Here is a 22,825-nt window from a genome sequence, read left to right on the forward strand (position 1 = left end):
AGGCCGGAATAGAGGATAGAAAATGTGTCAGTTGTCTGGATCTCCAGAATCCCAAAGGGCAGGGATCTGTCACTTTCAGTATATCGTCATAAGTAAACCATCTGCCCGAGGTTCTGAAAAAGGGAGCATGGGACCTACCATTTAACCGTCATTGCAAAACCGGTCCTCCTCGACAACTCGCTGGGAAACTGGGATTTCCTAAAATGGGGAACAATGGTGACGGGGAGGGTGAGATCAAAGAATTTTCTTTGACTTTATGAAATTGTGTAATGGTGGGACAGATTGTGGGATGGTTAGAAAGAGCGGAAGGGAGTTTCATATCCACCCAGGGCAAGGAGGCCAGAGGATAGCTCAAGCACAGTTATTCGATCGAGACCCACTGTTTAAACAGTGTGCGCCGACACCAGTCCACTATCCTTTGGAGCAAGGAGGCTGAGTAATATTTACTTAAAGAGTACCTTTCACTAGTGTACAAACTAAAAACTAACTATATCAGTGGGCAGAGCGGCGCCCAGGGGTCCCCCTGCACTTACTAGTATGTCTGGGCACCGCTCCGTTCGCCCGGTATAGGCTCCGGTGTCTGCGCTCCCTCTGTTGTACTGGACTGATTTTTTTGTATGAGACGTGTCCCTTGCTGCAGCGCTGGCCAATCGCAGTGCACAGCTCATAGCCAAGCCCTCCTTTGTCCCTCGGGATGTGTAAAAGAGATCTAGTAAGTCTCGGGCTACCCCTGGCCCAGATAAATCTGAATAAGTCCCCATGGATCCTGTTGAAGAAACTAGAGGGGAGTTTAATAGGGAAGGTCTGAAAGAGGTATAACACTTGTGGGAGGATGTTCATTTTAAAAATAGCACTTCTTCCAAACCATGTGTGTAGTCCTTTCGACCACCTCTTAAGATCTTCCCTGGTCCGGTCCCGGAGAGGGATAAAATTCCTGTGGTACACCTCCTTCAGATCCGAGGGGATAAACGTGCCCAGATATTTCACTGCTCCGGAAGCCCACTTGAATGGGAAGGAAGCGACCAAGTCGGACACAAGCGTGTCCGGTAGAGAAATATTCAAGGCCTCTGATTTCTGAAAGTTAATCTTCAGATTAGAGAGGCCGTGAAATGTGTAAAACTCCGCCATCAAGTTCGGAAAATAATCTTGGGGTTAGTAAGCGTGAACATCAGATCATCCGCATAAGCTGCTATATTAAATTCTTTGCCCTCAACTGAGAGTCCCGATATATTCGGGTTCTGTTGGATTGCCCTCAGGAGCGGTTCCAGAGTAAGAACAAAGATCAGTGGGGAGAGGGGGCACCCCTGGCAGGTCCTATTCCGAATTGCAAAAGACGGAGAGAGCACACCATTCACCTTCGTGGCCGCAGACGGATACTCTATATATAGAGCTCGGATCCATGTCGCCAAAGGACCGGTGATGCCAACGTAGCGCAATACCGCGAACAACCAAGGCCACCCCACCCTGTCAAAGGCTTTTTCAGCATCCGTGGACAAGAGACAGAGTGGGGCATCTCGGATCCTGGCATGGTGAATCAGATTGAGAACCTTAGTGGTGTTATCTCTCGCCTCACGCGACAGAATGAAACCCACCTGGTCATTGTGTATGAGATTAGATAGCAGCGGAACCAGCCGTGTGGCCAGGATTTTAGCGAACAATTTAAGGTCCACGTTTAAGAGTGAAATGGGACGATAGTTGCCGCAGAGGGTGGGGTCCTTTCCTTCCTTATGTATTACTGTGATATGAGCATGTGACATGTCTGCAGGGAGTGGATGCCCTGTGCTGAGTACATTGAGTGCTTTAGCTAGTGGGGCCTGGAGAAGAGGTAAAAATCTCTTGTAATAGGAGGCAGGGAGGCCGTCAGGACCCGGGGCCTTACTGGGTTGCATAGTTTTTAAAGCCTCTGCTATTTCCTCGGTAGAGATCGGCCTGTCTAAGTCTAGGAGGGAGTCTGTAGGTATCTTTGGCATACCCGAATCAGCAAGATACTTGTTCATCACTGAGTGCAGAGACCCAGTAGTGTCGTTGGGCTGTGAGATTGTATAAGGATTGGTAATACTGAGCAAGACTTCTGCAATAGCGGCTGGGTCATTAAGGAGTGATCCTCGGGCAGTGGCTATACGGGGAATATAATTTCTTGCTCTTTGCTCTCTGAGTAATCTGGCTAGCAATTTGCCACTTTTCTCTCCAAACTTAAAGAAGTACCTGCTGCCATTAGCTAGAATGGTTTTTGTACGTAAATCCAACTTCTCCTTGAGTTTACTTCTGGCTAAAAAGAGGGTAGTGCGTGCAGCCATTGCGTGAGACTTTTTATGGGCCTGTTCAAGGGTGACTATTTCCGCTAAAAGCTGAGAGATTTCAGCTGCCCTTTCTTTCTTACGTCTCGCTCCATGCTTGATGAATTCCCCACGGATTACACATTTGTGAGCTGCCCAAACCGAGATAGGTGACATATCATCAGTTTGATTGGTTTCAAAGTATTGAGAGATCTCCGTATGTACCTCCTGAGCTACCTCCAGATCTTTCAGTAAGGATTCATTTAATCGCCACTGCCAAGATTTCGGAGCAGGGAGGAAGGAATTCAAGGAAACATGAAGCATTGCGTGGTCCGAGAAGGTCAGCGGGTCTATAACTGATGAAGCTAAGAGGGACACCGCCGAGTGTCTTAGTAAAAAATAGTCTAGTCTGGAATAAGTGTCCCTCGCTGCTGAATAAAACGTAAAGTCTTTGACCTCAGGGTTAAGAACCCGCCACATGTCTACTAGCTGATGGGTATGGAGAAGCTTTTTGAAATCCCGAAGATATGAATGGGCAAGGTGAGAGGTCCCTCTAGAGACATCCACGAAAGGGTCTAGTGCCACATTGAGATCCCCCCTCCCGACCAACAGGGTGCCCTCCGCAATATCATCCAGGCGAGTCAAAATCCCAGTTAGGGCCTTGAGTTGTTTGGTGTTGGGCAGGTATACGTTTGCTAGGGTGTACAGCTGCCCTGCTAGACGCCCCTTGAGGAATAGAAAGCGACCATTGTCGTCAGTGCGAGCATCTAAGAATTCCCATGGAACAGATCTGGCAATGAGTATGCTTACTCCCCTCGACTTTGACCCCGAAAAACAACTATGATAGGTATCCAGATACCTAGGGGATTTAAGCGACGGCATAGCATCCCTGCGGAAGTGGGTCTCTTAGATAAAAGCTACCTGTACCTTCTTGCTCCATAGGAGCCGGAGAATGGAGGAGCGCTTCTCAGGGGTATTCAGCCCATTGGCGTTGATCGACGCAAACTGGACAGTAGTCATAGCTTCAATTTGCTAAGAAAGGGGAGAGTGAAAAATACGAACTAACAGACATAGGAAACAAGAGGGAGGGGGAAAGACAAGACAAGACAAGACAAGACAAGACCAGACAAAACAAAGAAGACTTTACAATATAACCCTAACCGGCTAGTCCAGAGAGGGTAAAACAAAGCCTGCAAAGAAAAACTCCGCTATGCGATTCTTGGAAAGCTCTGAGAGAGTCGACCAAGATTCGCTTGACCTAGTTGGAGAGAGTGAGAGCAATCAGAAAATACGTCCCAGTCCCTGGGCCCAGGTCATATTAATCTGAGTGGCAAACAAGAACCAAACAGCTAGGGGAAAAACAATAACAATAAGCCCACACGACATGAGTGAGATAGTAGGACTTGGATCATCCTACACAGTGGCTCTGAGAGAGCCAGTTACCGGCTATGACAGTAGAGGCCTTCAAGCCCCAGCACAGGCTCATTAATCCAGAACAGAGCGGGGAGAACGACCTGTCCCCCCCATTGGTACATCTTGAGGCAATGTCCGGTTGTCACAAACACCCTAAAGACTAGATGAGTCCAGGACAAAAGATGCATGGATCGGGACGTCCCACCAGTTTGGTAGTGATACTATAGGTACATCCAAAAAGCGGGACAAGTCCTCCGCCTGGTCCGGCGAGAGAAGAGCGAATGTGGTTCCATTCCTGTGGACAATCAGGTGGAAGGGGTGTCCCCATCGATACGTGGCTCCAGCTTTAGTAATAACTTGGAGGATCGGCTTCAGAATACGCCTCATCATCAAGGTTCTTCTAGACACATCTGGTAAAATGTGGATTTGAGAATTTGCAAAAGGTACCGGGCCTCGTCTCCAGTCTCTCTGGATCAAGTCCTCTTTTTCTCTGAAAAAATGGACGCGACACAGCATGTCTAGTGGGTGGGAGGCACTTACACGTCGGGGACCCGTGACTCGATGGACCCTGTCCAGTTCAATCTCTTCCGGCCTGTCGAGGAGGGTGTTAAAGATAGTCGTCACTGCTTTACGCAATTCTGAAGATTGAATCTCTTCAGGGATCCCTCGCAGCTTAATGTTACGGCGCCCTCTATTCTCCTGGTCATCAAGTTGAAGCAGCAGGTGTCTGTTTAGGGCTTTTTGAGAGGCCACGCTCGCCTCCACCTGTGTCAGATGTGAGTCCAGAGAGGTAGAAAGACTCTCCTGGGAGGTCAGTTTGGTAGAAATGGCGCTAATATCAGCTTTGACTGAGGCAATGGCCTTGTCTTGTTTAGATTCAAGCTTTAATAACATCGCCTCTAAGTCCGTTTTAGTGGGAAGAGTACTGAGCAGTGACCAAATATCACGTAGTTTAGGCCTTTTAGCGCGTTTGTTAGGCGAAGAGGAGGCTGAGGACGCCGAATCAGAGGCCTCTGAGACTGATTGAGAATAAAAGATGGCAGGGGTATCTGGCAGATCCTGCGGTAACATCTGTTCCATCATAGGGTCCCCCGCTAAGTTGGAGATGCCTCAGGGGCACTGAGTGGCAAGGTTTCTGTTGTGGCCATAGGGGGTGACCCTGTAATGTTGGTCTGAAGGTGAAAGTGGCCTTTGCCTTTGTAATGACAGGATAGCCGGAGAGCAGGTTAGCAGGAGCTTGGGTCAAGTAGAGACGCGGCTGTTCCAGCGCGTCCGGCCCCGTCGCTTCCATCGGCGCCATCTTGGTGGTGCCAGCGTGTGGCACGGGCAGCGGCTGCTGGGAGAAATACAGCGCTATCTGCGGTTCTGCCGGCATGAAGCGGGTCTCTCGGCGTCCAGAGCGTTCCACCATGCCCAAAAGAGGAGAGACTGGCCACTGAGAGACTTGCAAAAGGTATTTAAGAGGGCCCAGGGTCCGTACACAGGCTGCTCACATGTCCATGCTCCACGCCCTTCCTCTCTTGATTGACAGGGCCAGGGCAGCGCTGCTCTCCTCCCGCCGGCCATGTCTGCAGTGTAAATCTCGCACCGTTCAGTATTCGCCGCAGGCGCAGTGAGGGAAGGACACTTGGCGGCTGCCGGCTTCCTCACTGCGTCTGCGCCAAATACTGAACGGTGCGAGATTTACACTGCAGACACTGTTGGCGGGAGGAGAGCAATGCTGCCTGGCCCTGTCAATCAAGAGAAGAAGGGCGTGAAAAGAGGTGTGAGAACGGAGCCTCTAGGTGCAACGCTCCCCCCTACTCCTAGAGGCTAATTAGCATAATATAAAAGTTTGTTTTTCTCAATAACGGCTGCAGGCAGTGAGATGGCACTAATATAGTTATGTTCCGCTGACATTAGCACATCTCCAATGTCAGCCAGCTTAATACTCATTTTTCAGGTGACAGAAACCCTTTAAGACTGAGGCTACACCTAGATTTTTATTTATTTTAACACTACAAAAAAAAAATTACTGTGAGATTGTTTTGAAGTCCCAGTCTATAGGGAATGCATCGAGTAGCTTCAGAATCGCAGCAAAGTAAGCATCGCTGGAATGATAAAGTTGCCGTGAAATCGTTGCAGATGTGAATAAGTCAATATCTAGCTTTTTTTTTTTTTTTTACATGAAAATCTCTTGCCAATAAAATATCTGTGAAATCGCTGCAGTTAGATCACTCCAGATAATCACTTGGCTTCAGCGATTTGGAAGCGATTTTTCAGGCTACTCAATGAATTCCCTATAGGTAGCAATTTCACATAGATTTTTTTGTAATGTGGACAAAAAAGAAGTCTAGGCCTAGGGCGCTCAGTATACAAGTTTTTGATTGTAAGAGATGTGAGTCCAAGGAAAGACCGTTACCATGCTAATGGATTGCAGGACTCTGCTCTCCCCACTAATGTCCTGCTTTATTATCAGGTCACTTACCTTCGATCATTCTTATTTGCTCACCCTACATTATAAAGATTGTGTCACAGAAGCCAGGGCCACCCGAGGCTCCAGAGTTACTGAGCTGATAAATGCTTTTTATTCCAAAGTTCAGCTATAGGTTGATATGGATTATCAGACTGAGCATATTAGGCAATCTGTCATTACTGGTGCCAATACTAATAATTTATTTCCCTATCCAGTGGGAGCGATGCTGCTTCAATAAAATCTAGAGCCACTTTAAGTGAAGATGGAAAACATTATATCCTCAATGGCTCAAAGGTAAAATATGGATTAATTAATACTGACTATTACACATCATTGCCCCGTTTTCTGAAATGCCAGCAGTTTTATAGAACCTGCAACAACCAAATGCCAACACATTAGAATTATCGACCACAGATCACACTATAGCACGGCATAGGAATGAATGGGGTTGCAGCGCAACTCGCACGTTGGCTGCGACATGCAAGTCACAAAAAAAAATCCAGCACTGCTGGATTTTTTGCAATTTGCATGTCAGTCATGGCAAACGTGCAAGTCGGACTGCAACCCAATTCATATTCGCTCCCTAAATCGCTGTGTATACCCTTAGATTTTGACAGTAAATAGAAATTAAATTGATTATAACTCTCTCTGATTAGGAACAGAGAAGTAATATTTGTTCATAAAGTTCTAGGTTAAATCACAATCACAAATGTCAATTTAAAGGAACACTCCTGGAAAAACTGAGGTCCTGTGCCTTACAGTGTATCAAAGACCGAAGTCATGTGCTGCCTCTTCAGTATAACTAGAGATGAGCGAATTTTTCTAAAGTTCGATTTTGCTGATTCACCGACCACGCTGGCCGACGTGGCGACGTTATACGTCACCATACACGGGATTTTGGCCGAGATCTTCAATCAAGATGGCGGCTGGCAGCCCATTGTGAGCAAATAGTTTTTACTATTTCAGGTTAAATTGATTTGCTTACACGAAGCACGAGGAAATTCGGCTTCGAGGCGAATCGAATTTATCCTGAAATTCGGATCGAATTCTACTTCGTGGGATTCGATTCACTCATCTCGAAGTATAACACATTGTATTTTCATGGAGTGTACCTTTTGCCTTACTTAAAACCTATATCCATTTTTGCAACCAGAAATAAAAGAAGCAACTAACAAAGGGTACTTTCACACTTGTGTTTTTCTTTTCCGGCACTGAGTTCCGTTCTAGGGGCTCTATACCGGAAAAGAACTGATCAGTTTTATCCCCATGCATTCTGAATGGAGAGCAATCCGTTCAGGATGTCTTCAGTTCAGTCTTATTGACTGATCAGGAAGGAGATAATACCGCAGCATGCTATGGTTTTATCTCCGGCCAAAAATCTGGAACACTTGTGAAAAAAATAAATGCCGGATCCGTTTTTCCTGATGACACCGGAAAGATGGATCCGGCATTTCAGTGCATTTGTAAGACGGATCAGGATTCTGATCAGTCTTAAAATGGCATCAGTTGGCATACGTTTTGATGGACCCGGCAGGCAGTTCCTGCGACGGAACTGCCTGCCGGATTCCTCTGCCGCAAATGTGAAAGTACCCTTAGTTAAAAATTTCCTGCCTTTTGCATCAGCAGCTCAAATTCAGACCTATGTGTATCCATGGAAACAGACTACAAACGCATACTATCGCAGTGATGGTGAACCTTTTACAGACCGAGAGCCCAAACTGCAACCCAAAACCCACTTATTTATCACAAAGTGCCAACACTGCAATTTAACATGAATACAAAAAAAAAAAAACGGTCAAGTTAAACTGTGGGGGTGTGGCTTAACACAGGCCCCAGTAGAATGAGTGCCCCCGTTAGTGCCCCTTAGTATTAATAATGTCCCATTAGTGGCCCCTAGTATTAAAAATGTACCATTTAGTGGCCCCCAGTATTAGTAATGCCCCATTAGTGGCCCACAGTATTAATAAGACCCCCTGTAGTGGCCCCCAGTATTAATAAGGCCCCCATTAGAGACCACAGTATTATTAATGCCCCCTTTCCCCACTCTTCTTGTGCAAAAAAAACCAAAAAACTCTCCTCATCCATTTTATTGCATCGCGGGGAACACTTGCTGCTCACTGGATGCACAGGACAGGATCTGCACTCCAGCGTGAGGACGTTTTACAGGTCCTGCTGCTTCCAGTCAGGGCTGTGTAACATCATTACGCAGGAGCGAGGTCCTGTGCTGCACATCCAGTGAGCAGCGAGTCTACCACTTGGAACTGAAACAGAGTTCGGTAAAGGGTTTTTAGCAGTAGAAATTTATTTCTGAAGTTATTACCCGAAGTCTCTCATCGGAGCCAATACATTCTAATACTGTACTGAGCGCTCGCTATGTACAGTATTGAAACGAAGTTTTTTGCAAATCGACTTCAGATGTTTCATCCGAAATCGATTCGCTCATCCCTAATCAGTAGTTTAGACATTCGCGTCATGTTATTAAATGTGTGTGTTTCTTTGTGTTGGATGTTAAAATTGTATCCTCTTTCCAGATCTGGATATCTAATGGAGGCCTGGCAGACATATTTACCGTATTTGCAAGGACAGATGTTGTAGATAAAGATGGAACTACAAAGGATAAAATAACAGCCTTCATCGTGGAGCGGGCGTTTGGTGGTGTCACTCATGGAAAGCCTGAGGATAAGTTAGGGATCAGAGGATCAAACAGTAAGAACATTTCTCTCTCATCAGTGTGAAATTCTGACTGTTCAGTACAAGGACTAGGGCTACATAATAATCTGGACTCCTTTCCCGTCTCATCCCTATGAGAAGAACATACAGTCCTGCAGCTTGTGACGCTGGTTTGTGGAGTCTTAGCACTAGTCTGCCTGTGCATATTGGTGGTGGTCGAAAACTGAATCTCTGACCCCCGAGCCATGTAACTGTACATGTCCTCACAGTGTACATACCTTAATAACACTAATAGATCAGTAATATTTTAGGCTTTTTTTCCCCTCCAAAATTGGATGAAAAAGTTTTGTACTTCTCTTTTGTATCCACCCTTGTTTGATTAAAGAAAAAAAAAACATCAAAACCTCCCTGTTAGAATCCAGCTTTTATCATCGTCATCGTTTTAACATTAATTTCTGAATATATCTTTATAGATGTCAGAATTTTGTTTTCTGACTCTGCGATCCAGTTCAACTGCGTAGACATGGATTCAAAACATAGTGGGGGGCATTTATCAAAGAATGGCGTGTGCTATGCCGGTTTTGCCACCCCCTGTGCCGTGGGAGGATGCCCTTAATTTATGACGAGGGGCACAAATTATCATAAGTTAAGCGCATCATCCTACAGTCCATGCACCTAGATTGAAATCTACACCAGCTCGAAGATGGCATTGATTTCAGTCATCATTTATACCTGAAAACTGGTGTCAATAATAACAAATATGTGGGGCGATGGGCCTATCCCCCTCCATGCCCTCTTTTCAGAAAGTGGTGAGTGTAGCTAAGAAACGCCACTTGCTCCTAAATTTAGGCACAATGATGTTGAAAAAGTTAGGAACCCCCTCTTTGACTTTTTTACGACAGTTTCTTGTGTAGGGATAATAGTAAATGACCCTCAATGTTCTTGCTGCCCTCAGCTGCCACTAGAGGGAGCTATTAAATACTGTCCTTTTTTTAGTTCAATGTGAAAGCGTATGCAGCCCCCATAGGCCCTCTAGGGGCAGCCCCCGGAACAATGGAGGAGATTCACAGAGGTAAATTTATCAGAACTCTGCCTCAGTTTGCTTGTCCTGAGTTTTTCAGTCACTTTAAACCAGTTGCAGAGGTGCCTTTGGAATAATGTCTGTTCGATAAACCAGGTCTTAAAAGTCAATCAATGCTCTTCCCACTGGGACTGTACCTTGTACGACTATTAGTAATATGCTGCTCTTTTGTGACTTTCTCCTCATTTACTTGAATTATCTTACAGCTTGTGAGCTTCATTTTGAGAACACTAGGATTCCTATTGAGAATGTCATCGGTGAAGTTGGAGGAGGCTTTAAAGTGAGTTTTACTTCTTTCTATCCTCATGATTAGCGGTTCCTTTTTCTGTCTATATTCAAATTATTCATTCTGGGTTCCCCTTTTACAATGTAAACTTTTCTCCATCTCATACTCCACTGTTTGTCACATACATCATCTGCTCTTCTTCAACTAAATGTAATTTTTCAAATGTTTTAAAAAAAAAATAAAAAATTTTATTTTTCAGGTAGCTATGAATATTCTGAATAGTGGTCGCTTCAGTATGGGCAGTGCCTCGGCAGGAATAATTAAGAAATTGATAGGTAATGTGACCTATTTCTAACACAGCCATCATTCTTCCATCAGTTTATTTAGTGTTTACAGTTGCACCATGCATCAGAATATCGATACCGCAATCCATTCAGTGCTGACATTGCCAGTATTTCAGTACTAATCTGCGCGGTTGTGTCCGTTGTACCAGTAACGTTGCTCTGCTTAGGAGTCCTTGCTCTGCTCTATGGAGTCCTGTAATTTTCTTTGGATTGGCTCTGCCATGTCTCAAACCCTGGGCTTGCTGTGAGGGAAGCAGAAACTATCAGTGAGCCACATGTTCCCGCTCAGTACTATTGTTTAAAGAGGTATTTTATATATTTTTGAGTAATTGCAAACAAAAATTATGGTGCCAAATAAAATAAACACATTTTTGTAATACACTTTATAAAATGAATATCACAAAACCCCTGGTACTCCCACTGAAAGCAGGTGGCGGTAGTCCTGTAATACCCTGCTGAAAACAGGATATCAACCCGCATAGAAGGATGAAATAGTCATCTTTTAAGGACAAGTGGTCCTCCAATTAAGAGCAGCTCAGGATGTTCATGGTAGTAATGTCATTCAGCTGTAAGCATTCCATCTCCTATATAGTACGCTATACGTAGCTGAGTTAATTGCTCTCTAGAGAAAGGTGGTAGTCCCAGCTCCCTTATGCTTCATGCACACGGCTGTGTCTGTTTTGCGATCCACAAACCACTGATCTGCAAAATACGGGTGCAGTCTGTGTGCCGTCCACATTTTTTTGCGGACCCATTAAATTCAATGGGTCCACGGTTTGCATCTTGCAGACTTATTCTTTTTGCAGAATGGGCTTACTGATGTGTAAAGCACAGGGATCATGCTTGTGCTTTCTGCAGCCGTACCTCCGTTCTGCAAAAAGATAGAATATTTCCTATACTTGCCTGCAAAATGTAGACCATGGACCCATTATCCATACTAATGCTGGTCTTGACAGAACCATGGGGATATATGTTGTGACCAGAATCTGTGGCTAGTGCAGCTCCAGCTTTTTGTAACCTAATGCTAGTATTTCTCAGCATACAATTCAGATTTGTGTACACAAAAGGACCATGTAGAGATTTGCTGAAGCAAATATTTGTTTTATGTTGTCGGTAACTTTCAACTTCCTGAAAATATAATCGTCAAAACATAAGTGAGCAGTGATGAGTTTTTCTCTTTAGAAGACCTGAGTGAGTGAGATTTGGCTGCCCTATGTTTAGTCTGATTTTGGTTATTTGTAATACTGAATGTTATATCAGTTTACTTTGCATCATTTTATCAATACGTTCCATTCATCTGTTAACACTTTTATTTTTTTTCATGGTAATGTTCTCTTTTTTTTTTTTATGTAATCTAGAAATGACAGCAGAATATGCCTGCACAAGGAAACAGTTTAACAAGAAACTCAGTGACTTTGAACTTATACAGGTAAGCAGTCTTCAGAATCCATTTTTAACATTAATTGTGTCAATACTGAGGAGGCAACTGAAATATGAAAGTACCGTTGCAATCCACATTCAATACAGAGTCTTGGCGGCCACTTTAATCTTGCTGGGACGGGAAGTACTGTATTTTTTTTTTTTAATTATACGATGTACTATTTTGGCAAGAAAAATTCTGGCTTAAAAGTGCCTATGTAGTCTGCAGTTAAGGTGGTCCAGCAGTGCCAGACTTCCCTGACTGCTTCCTTAATGATCAGGCAGAGCGCTCATACAGAGTGGTGTGTATCTGGACACCTCCTTCCCTGCCTGACAACAATCTGTATGATCAGTGCAGGCAGGAGTGGAGGGTGAGCCTGACGGAGAGGGCGGTGAAAAACAAAGTCCTCTCCATGCTAATGCTATGGAATACAACAACACAAAAGGTGCTCCATTGTTTCAAACCTTACATTAGATAGGAAAGCGTTGGTGGTAGATGCACTCACCAAATAGAGTTGTGCAAATGTCCGGCACATTATATGGTCTCTCCATGGGTTTCCGCCGGGTGCTCAGGTTTCTTAGTGCCTATATGGCAGCCACTGGCTTCCCAGGGAGTCTCCCCAGCCGCACAACTATCCCTGAGCTTTGCACCCCTGTGAGAAAAGCACATTACAAATGTTTGTCATTGTCATTCACTAAACTACCAGGGAAGATTTTTTTTTTTTCCTGATTTCTGTTGTCTAAACCTAGGTGCGTCTTATAGTCTAAAATATTGTACTTTTAGTGTGTCTCTCCAGCCCTAGCTCTTTGACAACATGGCAGAACTAGTTATTGTCCTTTTTTTTGCAGGAACATGTCTTTATGGCAGCCGTTCTAGAATCTTCTAGTTCTGTGATCTGCCTTATGCAGCTTTAGTTCAAAAGACTTCAGAATAGGGGATTTTATTATTAATAAAATAATTGTAATTTATACACATATAAAATGGTAAGAGAGGTGTCAATGTAAATGCAGTGTAATCTAACGTTCAAATGTACTAGATCAGAGGTGTCAAACTCAAATTCATCGGGGGCCGCATCAGCCCTCAAAGGGCCGGAAAACTTAGTTACTTGGCTTGGCCCTTGGGGATCTCGGACGCCACTTCCACACTTTGGCCGGGGGCTCGGCGGAGCTGATGTTGTGTTTTATCCTAATGAGATTTCATAATAAGTATTTGGAGATAATAGCAGCCCCTCTGTGCCAGTAATAACAGCCCCTCTGTGCCAGTAATAACAGCCCCTCTGTGCCAGTAATAACAGCCCCTCTGTGCCAGTAATAACAGCCCCTCTGTGCCAGTAATAACAGCCCCTCTGTGCCAGTAATAACAGCCCCCTTTGCCAGTAATAACAGCCCCCTTTGCCAGTAATAACAGCCCCCCCATTGCCAGTAATAACAGCCCCCCCTTTGCCAGTAATAGCAGCCCCCAGTAATAACCCCTCTGTGCCAGTAATAACAGCCCCCCCTTTGCCAGTAATAACAGCCCCTCCTTTGCCAGTAATAACAGCCCCCCCTTTGCCAGTAATAACAGCTCCCAGTAATAAGAGCCCCTCTGTGTCAGTAATAACAGCCCCCAGTAATAAGAGCCCCTCTGTGTCAGTAATAACAGCCCCCAGTAATAACAGCCCCTCTGTGCCAGTAATAACAGCCCCTCTGTGCCAGTAATAACAGCCCCCAGTAATAACAGCCCCTCTGTGCCAGTAATAACAGCCCCTAGTAATAACAGCCCCTCTGTGTCAGTAATAACAGCCCCCAGTAATAAGAGCCCCTCTGTGTCAGTTATAACAGCCCCCAGTAATAACAGCCCCTCTGTGCCAGTAATAACAGCCCCTCTGTGCCAGTAATAACAGCCCCCAGTAATAACAGCCCCTCTGTGCCAGTAATAACAGCCCCTAGTAATAACAGCCCCTCTGTGTCAGTAATAACAGCCCCCAGTAATAAGAGCCCCTCTGTGTCAGTAATAACAGCCCCCCCTTTGCCAGTAATAACAGCCCCCCCTTTGCCAGTAATAACAGCCCCCCCTTTGCCAGTAATAACAGCCCCCCCTTTGCCAGTAATAACAAACAGCCCCCCCTTTGCCAGTAATAACAAACAGCCCCCCCTTTGCCAGTAATAACAAACAGCCCCCCCTTTGCCAGTAATAACAAACAGCCCCCCCTTTGCCAGTAATAACAAACAGCCCCCCCCTTTGCCAGTAATAACAAACAGCCCCCCCTTTGCCAGTAATAACAAACAGCCCCCCTTTGCCAGTAATAACAAACAGCCCCCCCTTTGCCAGTAATAACAAACAGCCCCCCCTTTGCCAGTAATAACAAACAGCCCCCCCTTTGCCAGTAATAACAAACAGCCCCCCCTTTGCCAGTAATAACAAACAGCCCCCCCTTTGCCAGTAATAACAAACAGCCCCCCCTTTGCCAGTAATAACAAACAGCCCCCCCTTTGCCAGTAATAACAAACAGCCCCCCCCTTGCCAGTAATAACAAACAGCCCCCCCCTTGCCAGTAATAACAAACAGCCCCCCCTTTGCCAGTAATCACAAACAGCCCCCCCTTTGCCAGTAATCACAAACAGCCCCCCCTTTGCCAGTAATCACAAACAGCCCCCCCTTTGCCAGTAATCACAAACAGCCCCCCCTTTGCCAGTAATCACAAACAGCCCCCCCTTTGCCAGTAATCACAAACAGCCCCCCCTTTGCCAGTAATCACAAACAGCCCCCCCTTTGCCAGTAATCACAAACAGCCCCCCCTTTGCCAGTAATCACAAACAGCCCCCCCTTTGCCAGTAATCACAAACAGCCCCCCCTTTGCCAGTAATAACAAACAGCCCCCCCTTTGCCAGTAATAACAAACAGCCCCCCCTTTGCCAGTAATCACAAACAGCCCCCCCTTTGCCAGTAATCACAAACAGCCCCCCCTTTGCCAGTAATCACAAACAGCCCCCCCTTTGCCAGTAATAACAAACAGCCCCCCCTTTGCCAGTAATCACAAACAGCCCCCCCTTTGCCAGTAATCACAAACAGCCCCCCCTTTGCCAGTAATCACAAACAGCCCCCCCTTTGCCAGTAATCACAAACAGCCCCCCCTTTGCCAGTAATCACAAACAGCCCCCCCTTTGCCAGTAATCACAAACAGCCCCCCCTTTGCCAGTAATCACAAACAGCCCCCCCTTTGCCAGTAATCACAAACAGCCCCCCCTTTGCCAGTAATCACAAACAGCCCCCCCTTTGCCAGTAATCACAAACAGCCCCCCCTTTGCCAGTAATAACAAACAGCCCCCCCTTTGCCAGTAATCACAAACAGCCCCCCCTTTGCCAGTAATCACAAACAGCCCCCCCTTTGCCAGTAATCACAAACAGCCCCCCCTTTGCCAGTAATCACAAACAGCCCCCCCTTTGCCAGTAATCACAAACAGCCCCCCCTTTGCCAGTAATCACAAACAGCCCCCCCTTTGCCAGTAATCACAAACAGCCCCCCCTTTGCCAGTAATCACAAACAGCCCCCCCCTTTGCCAGTAATCACAAACAGCCCCCCCTTTGCCAGTAATCACAAACAGCCCCCCCTTTGCCAGTAATCACAAACAGCCCCCCCTTTGCCAGTAATCACAAACAGCCCCCCCTTTGCCAGTAATAACAAACAGCCCCCCCTTTGCCAGTAATCACAAACAGCCCCCCCTTTGCCAGTAATCACAAACAGCCCCCCCTTTGCCAGTAATCACAAACAGCCCCCCCTTTGCCAGTAATCACAAACACCCCCCCCTTTGCCAGTAATCACAAACAGCCCCCCCTTTGCCAGTAATCACAAACAGCCCCCCCTTTGCCAGTAATCACAAACAGCCCCCCCTTTGCCAGTAATCACAAACAGCCCCCCCTTTGCCAGTAATCACAAACAGCCCCCCCTTTGCCAGTAATCACAAACAGCCCCCCCTTTGCCAGTAATCACAAACAGCCCCCCCTTTGCCAGTAATCACAAACAGCCCCCCCTTTGCCAGTAATCACAAACAGCCCCCCTTTGCCAGTAATCACAAACAGCCCCCCCTTTGCCAGTAATCACAAACAGCCCCCCCTTTGCCAGTAATCACAAACAGCCCCCCCTTTGCCAGTAATCACAAACAGCCCCCCCTTTGCCAGTAATCACAAACAGCCCCCCCTTTGCCAGTAATCACAAACAGCCCCCCCTTTGCCAGTAATCACAAACAGCCCCCCCTTTGCCAGTAATCACAAACAGCCCCCCCTTTGCCAGTAATCACAAACAGCCCCCCCTTTGCCAGTAATCACAAACAGCCCCCCCTTTGCCAGTAATCACAAACAGCCCCCCCTTTGCCAGTAATCACAAACAGCCCCCCCTTTGCCAGTAATCACAAACAGCCCCCCCTTTGCCAGTAATCACAAACAGCCCCCCCTTTGCCAGTAATCACAAACAGCCCCCCCTTTGCCAGTAATCACAAACAGCCCCCCCTTTGCCAGTAATCACAAACAGCCCCCCCTTTGCCAGTAATCACAAACAGCCCCCCCTTTGCCAGTAATCACAAACAGCCCCCCCTTTGCCAGTAATCCCAAACAGCCCCCCCTTTGCCAGTAATCACAAACAGCCCCCCCTTTGCCAGTAATCACAAACAGCCCCCCCTTTGCCAGTAATCACAAACAGCCCCCCCTTTGCCAGTAATCACAAACAGCCCCCCCTTTGCCAGTAATCACAAACAGCCCCCCCTTTGCCAGTAATCACAAACAGCCCCCCCCCTTTGCCAGTAATCACAAACAGCCCCCCCCTTTGCCAGTAATCACAAACAGCCCCCCCCTTTGCCAGTAATCACAAACAGCCCCCCCCTTTGCCAGTAATCACAAACAGCCCCCCCTTTGCCAGTAATCACAAACAGCCCCCCCTTTGCCAGTAATCACAAACAGCCCCCCCTTTGCCAGTAATCGTATTGTACATAATAAAAATAATAAAAAAAACCACATACTTACCTCCATGTCAGTGATGCGATGCAGGCCTCTTCTGGCCTGTGTCCCACGCTGTATGGCTCAGGCAGCGCGATGACGTCATCGCGTTGCCTGCGCCGGCCTCTGATAGGCTGCCGGCCTAGTGCCTGCAGTCTATCAGAGGAAGGGAAAGGGACACGCCTCTCCCTCCCCTACCGCAGCACAGGCAGGCATCTGTATCGCTGTCCTGAGGACGGCGATACAGATGACTGGAGATGAGCGCTTCCACAATGGAAGCGCTCATCTCCCTGTGCCCAGCCGCCGCCGCCAGCTCGCTCGCCTGCCGCATATCGGCTGCGCGGGCCACATGACTAGGTCTGGCGGGCCGGATTCGGCCCGCGGGCCTTGTGTTTGACACCCGTGTACTAGACAAATAGTTATATACCCAATATATGAGAAATGTAATATAATGCCAACTACATGCTGTGAATCAATGGAGATGACATCCTCCATGTTTATTTGTAATAATTTTTATTCTGTAGGAGAAATTTGCTCTCATGGCTGAGAAGGCTTATGTGATGGAAAGCATGGCGTACCTCACAGCTGGCATGATGGACCGACCTGGGTTTCCAGATTGCTCAGTTGAAGCAGCCATGGTTAAGGTAAGTTTCAGACGTGAAAATTCTTATCTCCCAACACTTCTGCCAGAAAAAAACAGCAAAGACTGTGAAGGATCCTTACTAGATTTGCTGTCCGTATCCTATTACAGTACACATTTGTTAATGGTGGTTGCAGACAAAATCGGGTAAATCTTAACAACTAATTTGCATGTCATAAAAGTTACATCGAAAGGGTTGTTATAAAGCAAACCCATAAAAGACAGATTGGCTTTGGTTGAAATCTAGTACACGGACAGGCTCTCTGCATGTTTGCAGACTCTTGTAAGCAGTTGTCAGGAAAATCTGGTCTTCAATATTAGCGGTCAGAGAGGTCTTCCTGTCTATATTCATTTCATAATCTATACATCTGTTAGAGCTTTGAGTCTGTGATACACATCACCATATGCACAGACAGTGATGAGACAATTCTAGCTGTGTTTTTTCACCACTAGAGGGAGCTTACTGCACGCTGTGTATATGAATTTGTTACTAGTCCATGTTATTCTGGCAACCTAGAAGTCCAGGTAACTCTCCAGCTGCTTCTTCTTTTTTTGTGTTAGGTGTTCAGCTCTGAAGGGGCATGGCAGTGTGTCAGCGAGGCACTGCAAATCCTTGGGGGCTTGGGATATATGAAGGATTATCCATACGAACGTTATCTACGAGACAGTCGCATTCTTCTTATTTTTGAGGTGAGTTTTGATTTTGTTTATTCCGGACAATTACCTACGGAGATGAAGCTTCTTTGATGTGACATCATTAGTATTGTAGGCTGTATTTTACAAATTCACTCAGTGCATGCATATATAGTGCAACTTTGGAGTAAAATCTCCAGTTTTATTGGTCTTATACATGGATCATTGTCCTTTTTTTCCCATTTGACTCTCTTTTGCTGACAATTATTAGCATTGCTAATACCCAGTGCATTGTAACTCTGCATGCTTCCTTGGTTTCAGGGGACCAATGAAATCCTGCGGATGTATATTGCCCTCACAGGGATGCAGCATGCAGGAAGGATTTTGACTGATAAATTAAAGTAAGTGCAATCGTTAATCCTTTTTTAACCTGTTTCTGGCCACCCTACGACTATGTACATCGGCGGTCAGGACTTTAAATATGTCACATTCTCGCAAGTGCAGTATCCGCCATAGCCACGGGTACCTGCAGTTTTAAACAGCAGGCTCCAAGGGCTAATGTATGCAATCAACTACAACATTAATTACAGCAAATGTGAGTATAAAAACCGGGTGAGGGTCAGTAAAGGGAAGATTACTTACCTGCTTTTTGTTGATGGCTCCCTGCTCCTTTTCCTTCCGGCCTGCGATGCTCCGCTGGCCAACCTCACCGTAAACATCCAGTTTGACATCACTGCAGCCAATCACTGGCCGGGGCAGTGACTGGTTCCCCTTACATCATGACAAATAGTCACATGGTGCAAGGGGAATCCGGCAGGTCGGAAGAAGGAGCAGGGAGCCAGCACTCGAAGGCAGGTAAGTAATCTTCCATCTACAGGTATGATGAAATGGGGAGGGGGTTGCCAAAAAAAAAAAAAAAACATTCTTGCACAACCCCTTTAAAAGAAACAAATGCAAAATCCTTGTATTCTTCACTAGTGGTTCTAGTATAGGCATTCCACAACATGAAATACATGTCTTGTTACAATGAATAGTGAACGATATACTAGACAGAAAATTGTCTTAGTAGCAGAGCTGTGTCTTAGTATTGAACTGTAGTACTTTACATTGGTAATTCTGCCCACGGCAAATCTGTCAGCATTAAAACAACTGGGCAGGATAATGAATAATAACTCCTAGTGGCATCATCTGGTAAGCATGCACACACACACATAGGTACTTTTTTTTGTATTTTTTTTAAGCTTAAAAAATTCCTTTAAAGTGTAACTGCGATTAATTAATTTTTCTTCTAATGTGTAGGGACATTGATGGGGAACATTCTTCTGATATACTTTAAAGCTTGCCCTGAAATGTCCCGTAGAGCGCTCTTCTACAGTATATAGAGACGGTGACATGGTATAGCTGTCCCTATAGCCCTCTCCCTGCATTCACAATAGTGAGTGCTTACTGCTCTCTCTCTCATGTATCTCTTGGCGGCTGGTTAGTTATTCAGCGCGCCGTGGATACAGCAGGATTGTTCGATGTCAATGCTGGCCACGCTGATCAGTATAAAAATAGCAGCGGAGTTAACACTTTTTTTGGGTACACATAGTAATATAATGTACTGTATATGAGGGAGCAGTGAGGGCAGCAGGTAAGGGCTCAGTTGTTTTCACAGTTAGAACTGCACTGTATTGTATTAGGAATGCCTTAGTAACACTCGTTTAGACAGCGCTGATAAGGGACATTTTATGGCAAATTTTCTACTATAAATGTACAACTTCACTTAATAAAGTGTATTAGAAGAATGTTCCCGATCACTGTCCATACACTTTAGAAGAAGAAAAATAAATAAATGCCAGTTACACTTTAAAGTGGTTCTCTCACGTCAGCAAGTGGAATTTATTATGTAGAGACGGTTAATACAAGGCACTTACTAATGTATTGTGATTGTCCATATTGCTTCCTTTGCTGGCTTAATTCCTTTTTCCATCAAATTATACACTTCTAGTTTCCATGGTTATGACCATCCTGCAATCCATTAGCGGTGGCCGTGCTTGCACACTATCACTATAGGAAAAAGGGCCAGCCTATGTGCGCTCCCACGGTCCCCGCCACCAGAGAAGTCAGTGCTTTTTCCTATAATGTGCAAGCACACCCACCGCTGCTGGATTACAGGGTGGTCTGTAACCATGGAAACAAGCAGTGTATAATGTGACGGACAAAATGAATCCAGCCAGCAAAGGAAGCAATGTGGACAATCACAATACATTAGTCTACAAGATAAATGCCTTTTGCTGAAGTGGGACAACCCCTTTAAATAGACAATGGGGGCATATCACTAGGATATGCTCCCATTGTCTTATAGGTGCGGGTCCCACACCTATATCGAGAATAGAGCCCGGCAAGGTGGTGGCTGGAGGACTCCTGTCCGGCCACCACCAAGATGGCTCCCCGTAGAAGTAAATGGGAGTGTAGCGCGCACACGCCCCCCCCCCCCCCCCCATTCATTAGGTGTGGGATTTAATGTAGGATATGCCTCCATTGTCCATGATGAGACAACCCCTTTAGGTGGAATTTGTGGTCGAGAAATGTATTGAGTTGGTAATATGTATTATATGTAAATTCTGTCTGCATTCATACTGTGGTAATGCATGTGGGCTCTTTTTTTTTAAATTTTTTTTAAATCAGGGAATTGAGAAAGGGGAGTCTTTCTGTGGCCTTTGAAATGATAGGCAAGAGATTAGGAAGCTCAATGAGGAGGAAAGTCAAATTAGGGTTAACTGGAAAAGATGGAGTCGTGCACCCAAGTCTTGAAGTGAGTGATTCTTTACATTAAATGTTTTTTATTACTTTGCAAAAAGTAACAGCATATTGCTAGGAAATGTCAATGGCTTCCTGATTACACACTCTCTAGCTTCCCTTCACCTGAGTCTCATGCAAAACTGTGTCCCCTTGTTCTCAGGTTCTGTGATCATAATGTTACGGCTTATCCTAGCAAGATAGAAGAATATCCTAAGATGGGTAGACCCATTTAATATATGACTTAGTATTATAACTGTCCTGCTCCCTAGACACTATTTTGTTAATTATTGCTTCTCTGACCACTTTCGCTGAGATATCAGTAACTTTCTTGGATTTACACTTTTTAAATTGACAGGAAAGTGCACAGAAACTGGAGGAGAATACATATAATTTTGGCAGCACAGTGGAAAGTCTGCTGTACAGGTTTGGTAAGGTAAGAACTTTGTTTTCATTATTGCTATGTTTCATGATTATTTCTTACTTGTTAACCCCTTAAGGATTAGGCCTGTCTTCAGGACTGGCTATCAATATCAGCTGAGTTCCAGCACCCTGCACTCCCTCCAATCAGCTGTTTCAGAGTAGTGTTGGTGTGAAAACTACACCACCCATTGTGCAGTGGACACTGCTTGTAACTGCCGCACGGCTCCCATTCACTTCAATGGGAGCAGCGCTGGGGTTGCCAGATCTGTTCACTACAGAAAGGATGGAGCTGTGTAGTTTTGGGGCTACTTTGAAAAAACTGATGGGATGGGCGGAGTATCGGAGCCTCACTGATCTGATATTGATGGCCTATGCTGAGGATAGGCCATAAATATTGAAATTGTGGAATCTTCCTTTAAAAGGTTTCTGTCACCAGATTTAACCCTATTAAGCTAGCTGACATTAGCGATGTGCTAATGTCAGCTAAACCTAACTAGCCTATTCCTACTTTTATGTATGCCCCCGTTACGCCAGAAATATAAAGTTTACAATATGCTAATTAGCCTCTAGGAGCAGGGGGGGGGGGGGCGTTGTTCCTGCTCCTAGAGGCTCCGTTCTCCCACCTTTGTCGCCTCCCTCCAAGTCCTGATTGACAGTGCCAGGCAGCGCTCGCATCTGTCTGCCAGCCCTGTGCCCTGGTGAAACCTCGTGCCGTTTAGCATTTGGCGCAGGCGCGGTGAGGGAAAGACGCTCGCAGGCTGCCAGCTTCCTCACCGCGCCTGAGTGGCCACAAGTTGTAGGTGGATCAAAATTGGCAGAAGGTGGGACAACACAAGTAGGCAATGCCAGCAATACTGTAGTGCAGAACCAAATACCACAGTGCTGCAGTATTTAACTTTATCACCGTCCTAAGCATAGCAATACAGTTGAATTCAGGAGCATACTTGAGGCCACTGGCCAGGTGCATAAGTGCATGGTGCTCTTACGTTAATTAATACTGAGATCATCAGATCGTTATGTACCTGGCTGATGTCTTTGAGGAGGGTTTGGGTGGCCTCTGGGCTTCGGTCCACAAGGAAATTTCCCTGTAGGGGCTATGCCAGTTCGCCCTTCCTCTGGGACTCACTCCTATCTAAAGGTATATCTACCAGACCCGCAACGTTTCGATCCGCTTCCTGGGATCTTTCTCAAGGAGTCTTTTTCTCGCTTATTATTTGGAGGGGGATCGCCTTCACAGCCGCTGGCACTCCGCCTATACCTGACTTACAGCTGTGCTGCCCAATCTTTATATTTGTCTAAAGCAGTGTTTCCCAACCAGTGTGCCTCCAGCTGTTGCAAAACTACAACTCCCAGCATGCCCGTCCGGGCATGCTGGCAGTTGTAGTTCTGCAACAGCTGGAGGCACACTGGTTGGGAAACACTGGTCTAAAGGTATATCTAGGGATATTCCATCAATGTCTGAGATGGGCCAAATCCTTTTACAATAATTATTTTT

At 45.8% G+C, this 22,825-nt stretch overlaps 1 protein-coding gene across 1 annotated transcript in view; it reads left to right on the top strand.

Annotated features, from left to right (window-relative positions):
• Window positions 1-22,825, top strand: part of ACAD9 (acyl-CoA dehydrogenase family member 9) — a 69,633-nt gene that overhangs the window by 38,469 nt on the left and 8,339 nt on the right. The window contains exons 6-15 of the mRNA XM_040407492.1: window positions 6,360-6,438; window positions 8,676-8,850; window positions 10,102-10,175; window positions 10,381-10,456; window positions 11,824-11,894; window positions 17,378-17,497; window positions 18,055-18,183; window positions 18,448-18,527; window positions 20,797-20,923; window positions 21,266-21,343. Coding sequence (XP_040263426.1) covers window positions 6,360-6,438; window positions 8,676-8,850; window positions 10,102-10,175; window positions 10,381-10,456; window positions 11,824-11,894; window positions 17,378-17,497; window positions 18,055-18,183; window positions 18,448-18,527; window positions 20,797-20,923; window positions 21,266-21,343 — 1,009 coding nt within the window. The remainder of the gene's footprint in view (window positions 1-6,359; window positions 6,439-8,675; window positions 8,851-10,101; window positions 10,176-10,380; window positions 10,457-11,823; window positions 11,895-17,377; window positions 17,498-18,054; window positions 18,184-18,447; window positions 18,528-20,796; window positions 20,924-21,265; window positions 21,344-22,825) is intronic.

This window comes from Bufo bufo, chromosome 9 (genome assembly GCF_905171765.1).
Source record: "Bufo bufo chromosome 9, aBufBuf1.1, whole genome shotgun sequence".
Taxonomy (NCBI): Eukaryota; Metazoa; Chordata; class Amphibia; order Anura; family Bufonidae; genus Bufo; species Bufo bufo.